The 9066-nt window shown below is 60.0% G+C and overlaps 1 protein-coding gene across 1 annotated transcript in view; it reads left to right on the forward strand.

The window, feature by feature from the left end:
• The window catches only part of EP400 (E1A binding protein p400), a 64345-nt gene that overhangs the window by 14005 nt on the left and 41274 nt on the right, over window positions 1–9066 (forward strand). The window contains 13 exon segments of the mRNA XM_014545351.1: window positions 3–212; window positions 830–1015; window positions 1395–1535; window positions 2136–2214; window positions 2938–2987; window positions 3361–3418; window positions 4129–4218; window positions 5126–5233; window positions 6052–6242; window positions 6445–6622; window positions 7384–7520; window positions 8486–8655; window positions 8887–9061. Of these exon segments, the coding sequence (XP_014400837.1) occupies window positions 3–212; window positions 830–1015; window positions 1395–1535; window positions 2136–2214; window positions 2938–2987; window positions 3361–3418; window positions 4129–4218; window positions 5126–5233; window positions 6052–6242; window positions 6445–6622; window positions 7384–7520; window positions 8486–8655; window positions 8887–9061 (1773 nt within the window).

Here is a 9066-nt window from a genome sequence, read left to right on the forward strand (position 1 = left end):
CTCCCGGCAGTGGCTCCGGCCCGGGGGCCTCGCCAGCACGGGCCTCCCCGGTGAACAGACCCTCCTCAGCAGCCAGCAAGTCTCTGTCTCCAGTCACCTCCCGGTCCCCAGGGGCAGCTGTGTCAGCCCCCCCAAAACCACAGAGCCCAGCTCAGAATGCGGCTGCACCCCAAGACGGTTCTCAGGACAAGCTGGCGGAGCAGATGGCACTGGTGAGGGGCTGGTGCCTTCCGTCCGGTGACATGCGGCTGCACTCACGCTGGGAAGCAGCGTTTGTAGCTGCACGCCTGGCATGAGGGCGGTTGGCCAGCTCTGTGGTCAGAGACCCACGATGGAAGCCAGTCATGCGACCCTGTCCTGGGGGAGGGGGCTCGTGTGGTCTTTTCTGTGCTGAAGTCAGTGGTCTGGGCTGCTGTCCTCGCAGGCTGTGGATGAGGGGCCGGGACAGGGCGGGTATTGTGAGGGGGGACAGTGCGCATGTCCCGGTCGGTGAGGGTCACGGTCAGCCAGTGGTTTCTGCTGTTGCTCAGATGCAGCAGTTGTCTGTTCAACTTCATTTAAAGGAATTAAAAGAAACAAAGCAAAACAGGGTGGGCTCGGATCTAACCCAGTGACGTGTGGCCAGTCTTCCCAGTGGGTCAGTGCAGACGCCAGGCCTCTGGTTTCCTGGTGCAGAGCGCGGGCCTGACGTGTTCTGAGGCTCCACTCAGTCACCTGCCCGTTCTTCCAGCTTTGGGTCCAAGTCTTACCTTTGCTGCTGAGACTGCCACAGAGTCGGTCTCACCTGTGGGAATGCAGTTAATGATTAGGTGCTCCCCCCTCCCCGCAGGAAAACCAGATCCATCAGCGGATAGCCGAGCTGAGGAAGGAAGGCCTGTGGTCCCTGAGGCGGCTGCCCAAGCTGCAGGAGGCCCCGCGCCCCCGTGCGCACTGGGACTACCTGCTGGAGGAGATGCAGTGGATGGCCACCGACTTCGCCCAGGAGCGGCGGTGGAAGGTGGCTGCTGCCAAGAAGGTGGGTGAGCTGGGCCCTGGGTTGTCCGTTCACTTGGGGAAGGAGGTAGTGAGCCTGGGTCTCCCCACCCAGCGCCCGGCCCGCAGAGCACGCATCTCGGGGACGGTGTGGTCCTGGGCTGAGGACACGGGAGGAGCTTCGTGTCGCCCTGGCCTGGGTCCCGGTTGGTTGGCGCACCGTCCATGCGCTGGAGGGTGCAGGTTGGCTCCTCAGTCACGCGCAGGAGACAACCGATGGATGTTTCTCCTCTCCTTCTCCCTCTGCCTTCCTCACTCTGAAATCATTGTTTCTTTTAAATGAAGCTTTAAAAAAAAGAAACCCGTGTCCTTTTTGTCGCGTGACAGACTAAAACACGAAACCCTTAAACTTTCCCCGCCAGCTCGTCAGGACGGTGGTGCGTCATCACGAGGAGAAGAAGCTGCGAGAGGAAAGGGGCCGGAGAGAGGAGCAGAGCCGGCTCAGGCGCATCGCCGCCTCGGCTGCCAGGGAGATAGAGTATTTCTGGTCCAATATCGAACAGGTAAACCTGACACTTTAATGGGGCCCGAGACCTAGACTGCTGGGCTGGCGAGGCAGAGCCCGCAGTGTCGCTGGGGAGGGTGCGTGAGGGTGGGTCCCGCCAGCATAGCCCTCGGACTGCAGCTCCTTAGAAGGAAGGTTCTTGCTCTGCCTGTGGCTGTGCGTGGACACGTGGACACGCGTGGCTGCTGCTGGTGCTGCATGAAGCCCATTGTCCCCGAGAGGCCTGCACGCGGCTCCTCGGAGGTGGGCAGTCACCAAGGAGCTGCTCTCCGGAACGGCAGCGCTTGCTCCACTCCCTTTAGAGAGCGTTCTGAGCTCAGCACCTGGCGGGACTGGGCAGATCAGGGCGAGCCAGCCGTGTGCTTGCAGACCGTGTGTGAGTGTCTCCGTTGCTGAACATTCTGGAGCCGGTTAACTTACATCCTCCGCTCCACTCCCTTTAGAAAGCGTTCTGAGCTCAGCACCTGACGGGACTGGGCAGATCAGGGCGAGCCAGCCGTGCTTGCAGACCGTGTGTGAGTGTCTCTGTTGCTGAACATTCTGGAGCCGGTTAACTTACATCCTCGGACACGTGCTTGTGTTTAACTCTTGTATTCAGGTGGTGGAAATCAAACTACAAGTCGAATTAGAGGAGAAGAGGAAGAAGGCCTTGCATTTACAGAAAGTTTCCAGGAAAGGTATGGTCCTTGGTAAAGCCTTCCCTCTTGCGGACCGTATTCTGCCCCAGTCCTGTGCTCATCGGCACCTGGCGACAAGGTGGCTTCCCAGGAGGCTGCCTGCTCCGGCCCTGCGCGAGCTTGTGGCGCCTGGTGATCACCTTGCTCTCGGGGCAGCTGCTCTGGCCGCATGTTCCCATTCTTTTGAGATTTGCTGGTTGAGTCTGAACCCCAGGCTGACCAGCTTTGGGGCCGTCACTCTCAGTTGAGGTCTGAGCCTGTCCGCTTTGGCCAGTCCCTGGGCAGGGAGGTGGACTCCCTGAGGTGTGTGGCCCTGGGCCCCTGTGTGTGGCCAGTGCACTGCCTCACTGCACTGCAGGGCAGGGCGGGGCGGGGTGGGTGGGACACTGTGACTTCCATTTTCCTGGTGTGGAAACGGGGGAGAGGTGGCCACTGCTGAGGTCACAGCTGTGCGACCAGACGGGGCAGAAGAAAGGAGCTTTGCTGGTAGCTCCTGTCCCTCTCCTGGGTTCCTGCCGAGGTCTCAGCGCTGAGGGCTGGGAGCTGCCTGGGCACCTGGTGAGGGTGGCAGGGGGCTGGCTCTGCATTGTCCCCAGGTCACCAGGAGGGAGGGGGCACTCGCTGGGATGTCTCCTCAGCGGGGTGTCAGGAGGGCGTGGCCTAGACAGGCAGAGACGCCCTTGACGCGGGTGGAGAACACAGTCACAGCCCCTGTCTCTCTAGGAAAGGAGCCAAGACCCAAGGGCCCCGAGGTGCTGCTGGAAAGTGTTCTGGTGAGTCCAGCTGTCCCTGCACCGGTGGGCGGGGAGCGTGTGGGTCACTCTGTGCCGTGGAGCTCCCTGCTTCTATCCGGAGAGACGTGGAGATGACACGCGTCACTCCCTTTCATTGTGAAGTCGGGCTACCTGGGGAAGAAACGGGTTCTCTGTAGCGGGGGGTTCACGGGGGCGTTGGCTGTGATTTGGATGAGGTGCAGCACGCATGTGGACTTAGCCACACCCAGGCCTGTCCTGTGACCGCGGCCTGGTGGCGGCGTGCTTGTCACAGGGCCACGGTGCCCTCTGAGGTGCACGCCCAACACAGTCCTGATTTGGTTTCCATCCTGGGCTCTAAGATCACATGTTGGCAATTTTTATCCTGACTCAGGACCCGGGAGCAGCTGGCAGGAAACGGAAAGCGAGCACGACCCTCACTGATGACGAAGGTCTGTCCCCTGAACTCACAAGCAGGGTGCCCACTTGTTGCAACCATGACCCAGAGCCACTAGGGTCGCCAGCCAGGTGCCTCGGTGGGCAGTGGGCTTTGTGGGGAAGACACGAGGCGCTGGCCTGTGGAGCGGGGAGAGCCTAGGACTGAGGGCGAGTTTTATTCATAAGGGAGGAGACACGATCAAGGCTGATGGGAAGGAGCCGGCCAGGGGCTGAGGCCGGTGCTGGGAGAGGTGTGGTCTGTCTGGCAAGGCCGCCCGGTGGTGAGGCTTCTGCCAGGGGAGGACGGCTGCAGACGCTGCATTTTGCTGCGGCGCTGGTCGACGCTTCTGCACCAGGGCCAGGGCTCTGTGGGAGGGAGGCACGGGGGCAGGGCCGAGGTTGCTTTGAGGCGGTGGCTGCACAGCACAGGAGCCCGGCAGGTGAGCTGGTCTGCTGGGCAGTGGCTGGGGCTGTGGACGTGGGCGATGGCTCATGGACTGGCTGCAGCGGGCTCAGCAGTGGGTGGTTCCCTCCCTCGCTCCGGCCTGAGTGGGTTCGTTGTGTAGCAGCAGCCAAGCTGCGTCCACTGAGGTGGGAGGCCAGTGTGGCCAGTCTCCAGCCTTCCCTGCGGCACGAGAGGCTGCGTGTGGAGCTGGAGGAGCTGCGTCGTGCTTGGTGCGTGCCGCCCGTCTCGCTGACATTCGCTCTGACGTCACCGTTGCAGTGGAAGACGAGGAGGAGACGATTGCAGAGGAGGAGGCGAACGAAGGGGCCGTGGACCACCAGTCAGAGCTGTCTAACCTCGCCAAGGAAGGTAGGCTGGGCCTCCTGCCAGCGTGCCGTGAACACCGAGTCAGGACAGGAAGCTGAAAGTCTGTGCAAGGCAGAACAGCACCCGGTGTCGAGCTCCCTGGGGTCAGCCACGCTGCTGAGCGTAGAGTGCCGAGTGCCGAGTGCCGCCCCCTCCCTGCGTCCGTCTCCCTCTCCCCGGGTCCTGCCGGGATCCCACTGGATCTTGTGTCTGTCACTCCTGCAGTTCTGTCCCCGCACCCGTGCCCTCCCTGAGCACACTGCTCCCTTCCCAGCGTCGGAGCCTCAGGTGAACGTCCTGCTGTGGGTTCGCCCACTTGCCTTTCCTCTCAGCTCTTCTGCTGCCAAGTTTCATTCACGTCATTTGCTGTGTAAACACTGGTTCTCACTGCGCAGTAGCCACGTGCACCTGTCTGCCCAGACGGTCTGCCGGGCAGTTGGTGGGCCCCGGGTACCTGCGCTCTGAGTGGAGGAGCGGGCTGGGGGGCGTGTGCGCCTGGCAGCCTGGTGAAGTTGTGCTGAGTTTGGGTAGAATGGTGGCCGCCAGCTGCCCATCTCGGGTGCACTGGTGTCTGACTGCGGCCTTTCTGCCCGTCGGGGTGAGAATCGGCGTCTCTTCCTGGGCTCCTGCCTGTCTTCCTGCCCTGGTTCTGGGTTTCCTTTTCCGTGTTGACTTGTAGGTGATCCTTGTGTGTCCTGGACATCAATTCTCCGTCAGTTTTATGTGTTTTCATTCTCCTTGTGGTAACATGATGCACAAGTGTTCTTGATGTGAGTGCAGTCGCATTGGCCAACCTGGTTTATTTAAAACACACACAACACTCTCTCCAGCTCACAAGATGCCTCCTGTGTTCTTATGCTCGTGTGCATGTCTCTGACGGGGAAGTAACCCCCTTCTGCTGTGCCCCCAGCTGAGCTGCCCCTCATCGACCTGATGAAGCTGTATGAAGGGGCCTTCCTGCCGAGCTTCCAGTGGCCCCAGCCTCGGCCCGGCGGCGAGGAGACGAGTGAGGAAGAAGGTCTGTCCCGCGCCTGCAGGGGCTCGGCTTTCAAACAGCGACGCGCAGAGCAGGGCTCAGACAGAGCGGACACCCTTTAGCCTGGTGAAGGGAACGTTGGAGTGATGTGTGATTCTGTATTGAGTAGCGTTTCATTGAATTCTGTGCTTCTTTTTTGTTGTTTATAAACTTGGCACAATCATGAGAGCACTTGGTCAAGTTGTGAGCAGTTCATTTTCTCCAGGTTTAGAAAAGTCGTCATTTTATGGACCTAGATTTTCATCACATTTATTTAGGCTGTGCTGTTTAACACGCCTGCTTTAAGGAGTTCATTTTACTTTTATTAGACATTCCAAACATGCGCAGACGACACCAGGAACCCTGCTTTCCTGCTGTCGCTCTGCTTGTTCTGATCATTAGACACAGTGCCTGGGAGTGGGAGAGGCCGCTGTCAGGACCCTGTTGCAGCAGGACCAGGGAGGCCCTGGCGGCCCCTCACTTGACTGGCCTTGGAGATGCTGGTAGTCTTTCCTTTCTTGGTGGTGGAGGGAGTCAGGGACCCAGTAGGTGCCCATACAGCCACCTGTGGGGACAGCAGCTCCATTGCTGCGGAGGCCTCTCCAGGTTCACCTGAGGGCTTTCCAGAGTGGGCCGAGGCTGATAGTTTCGTAAGAGTTTTCTCTCTTTAACCAGAGCGCACTCTTAGGTATGTAAAATGGATCAAAGTTCAAAAAATGGGTGCTTTATTCTGTATTTGGATTCTGTCAGTTTTTTTAATGTTAAATAGGCTCATGAAACTATGAAGGCTGTTGCAAACCCCACCTTTTCATTGCTCACAGAGGTGGAAGACGGCCCCGGCGACCAGGAGGGCCGCAGGGACGTGGTGCTCATAGACTCGCTGTTCATCATGGACCAGTTCAAAGCCGCCGAGAGAATGGGTGTCGGGAAGCCTCACACAAAGGACATCGCGGAAGTGACCGCCATGGCTGAAGCCATCCTGCCCAAGGGCAGCGCTCGATTCAGCACCACGGTGAGCGCCCGGCGGGAGGGACGGAGAGGCTTCCCGCTCCCACAGAGCACTTGCCCCAGCTGCACACGTGACCGGGAAGGTGAACTCTGACCCTTGTCCTGTTGCCTGGAGGCTTTCTGTAGCTTCCCATGCGCAGCGTGAGGTCAGTCTGGAGACGGGGCTCGGGTCACCTGAGGCAGCACTCACGGATCTATCCCTGCAGGTGAAGCTGAGTGCCCCGGCCCTGCTGCACGGCACGCTCAGGGAGTACCAGGCGATCGGCCTGGACTGGCTGGCCAAGCTCTACCGGAAGAACCTCAATGGCATCCTGGCGGACGATGCCGGGCTGGGGAAGACGGTGCAGATCATCGCCTTCTTTGCCCACCTCGCTTGCAACGAAGGTAGGCGCGCGGGGACAGCAGGTGCTGCCGAGCCTGGCGTGCGGGCCAGGGTCTGGCTGAGCAAGGGTCGGGAGTGCCTGTTTTCTCTGCTCCTCGTGTGGTGCTTTCTCGTGGGGGTGGGGGCGCCTCGCGTCTGATCAGCCTTGGCCGTCGGTGGGTGAGACAGCTTTCCCAGCCTGTCCTTTCCGCCTCTCACTCGGTGTGGCTCCATTTCTAACAGACGTTACGGTCTGATGTGTGTGATTCTGATAATTTGAGGACGCTCATTTTTTAGAGGAATGAGCTGAAACCACCTATTTGGGATGGTTTGGGCGTGTGTGTTGGCGAGAGGTTGGGAGCCTACACGTGAGTTGGTGTGGTGCTGTGGGAGTACCCACCGGGGAGGGGACAGGCCTTGGGCTCCGAGGGCTGCGGGCTGATGACTGCTTTTCCTGAGCGTTGTTCCTTGTCAGCGGGGGTTCCTTCCCGTGCTCATGGGGTTGGCCATGTTTCTGAGTAAGCATTCCTTTTATTGGGTGATTGATTACTCATCCAGCCACTCTTGGCTGTGAGCCTCCTGAGAGTCAGGCCTGCCCCTGCGGCTGCTGGGAGTGGGGACGGAGGCGCTGTCCCAGTCCAGGAGCCGTGGTGGGAGGACGCCCCTGCACCCGCTGGACGGCTGCTTCAGTCCCGCTTGGGGACGTCATCACAGCGCGTGCTGGTGCCTGGGCCTGGCGAGGACAGTGTGGCTGAGAGGACAGCTGTGTCCCCTCCCTCCACAGGCAACTGGGGCCCTCACCTGGTCGTCGTGAGGAGCTATAACATCCTCAAGTGGGAGCTCGAGCTGAAGCGCTGGTGTCCTGGGCTCAAGACTCTCGTATATGTTGGCAGCCACCGAGAACTCAAAGCAAAGAGACAGGTACTTCAGCTCCACCAAGAACTCAGAGCAAAGAGACAGGTACTTCAGCTCCACTGAGAACTCAGAGCAAAGAGACAGGTACTTCAGCTCCACTGAGAACTCAAAGCAAAGAGACAGGTATTTCAGTTCCACCGAGAACTCAGAGCAAAGAGACAGGTACTTCGGCTCCAGCGTGAAACAAAGCCAGACAAGAAACCATCTTAGTTAGTACGAGACACGTTTCAAAATGTGCTTATTAGTGTAAGTACGGTGAGACAGACACCGCCTTCAGGTCATTTTAGACCTGCAGTTCCCCAAAAGCATCGACCACTCTGCACGGAGGGCCCGGGTGTACATGCCTCACGGAGGGCCCGGGTGTACACGCCTCACGGAGGGCCCGGGTGTACACGCCTCACGGAGGCCCCGGGTGTACACGCCTCACAGAGGCCCCGGGTGTACACGCCTCACGGAGGCCCCGGGCGTACACGCCTCGCATCCCTTCCTGGAAAGGGAGGCATTTCCTTCCGGAACTGACGGCCCTGCAGTGAGAGCTGTGGCCCTTGTTAGCTGCAGGCCGTGGGCTCTCAGAGGAGACGCGGTGCCTCCCGGTCCCGGGTGCCTGTGGTGTGTGCGTGAGGAGCGCGGAGCGGGCTGCCTTGTTGAGCATTTACTGAAAAAGTGACACCTCGAGATGCATTTGGTTTCCACTGTCTGGTCACCAATTGTTGTAAAGCTTCTACGGCAGCCAGTGGCAGCGCAGAGCCGCACGCTGCCTGCGGCCTCGGAGAGCGTCTCGCCTGCCCAGTCCTCCCAGGGTGGTCTGTCTCCACAGCAGTTGTTGGTACCCCAGCACCGCCTCTGAGTGTCCACACAAGTGCTGGAGGCTCCTGGAGGAAGGGTCATAAAAATACACACGTGGGGTCTTTTTTGTGCAGAAATAGCGAGTTATCAAAACAGTGAGGAGACGCCTGTGTTCTGTGCCACAGGGATGGACCGAGCCCAACAGCTTCCACGTCTGCATCACGTCCTACAAGCAGTTCTTCCGGGGCTACGCGGCCCTCACGCGGGTGCGCTGGCGGTGCCTGGTCATCGACGAGATGCAGCGCGTCAAGGGCCTGAGCGAGCGGCACTGGGAGGCGGTGTTCACCCTGCAGAGGTCAGCCTGGCCTCCCGGGCTGTGGGGGGCTGAGGGTTCAGTGACACAGACGGCCTGTGTCCTTGGCACAGTCCCTCCCGCGAGGACACCAGAGTGTTCGTTTAGCGCAGCCATGTCTTCCAGGCACCTGGGGGACGCATAGTTACCCCGTAGACTTGCCTTGTCCTTAAACGTCTCAGACGCAGCAGTCCTAGCGGGGCTTTCAGACGTGGTCTCTGGTCTCGTGTGCAGCCAGCAGCGCCTGCTCCTGATCGATGCGCCGCTGCACAACACCTTCCTGGAGCTGTGGACCATGGTGCACTTCCTCATCCCGGGCCTCTCGCGGCCCTACCTGCACGTCCCCCTGCAGGCCCCCACCGAGGAGAACCAGGACTACTACCACAAGGTGGTCATCCGCCTGCATAGGGTACG

This window comes from Myotis brandtii, unplaced genomic scaffold (assembly GCF_000412655.1).
Source record: "Myotis brandtii unplaced genomic scaffold, ASM41265v1 scaffold403, whole genome shotgun sequence".
Taxonomy (NCBI): domain Eukaryota; kingdom Metazoa; phylum Chordata; class Mammalia; order Chiroptera; family Vespertilionidae; genus Myotis; species Myotis brandtii.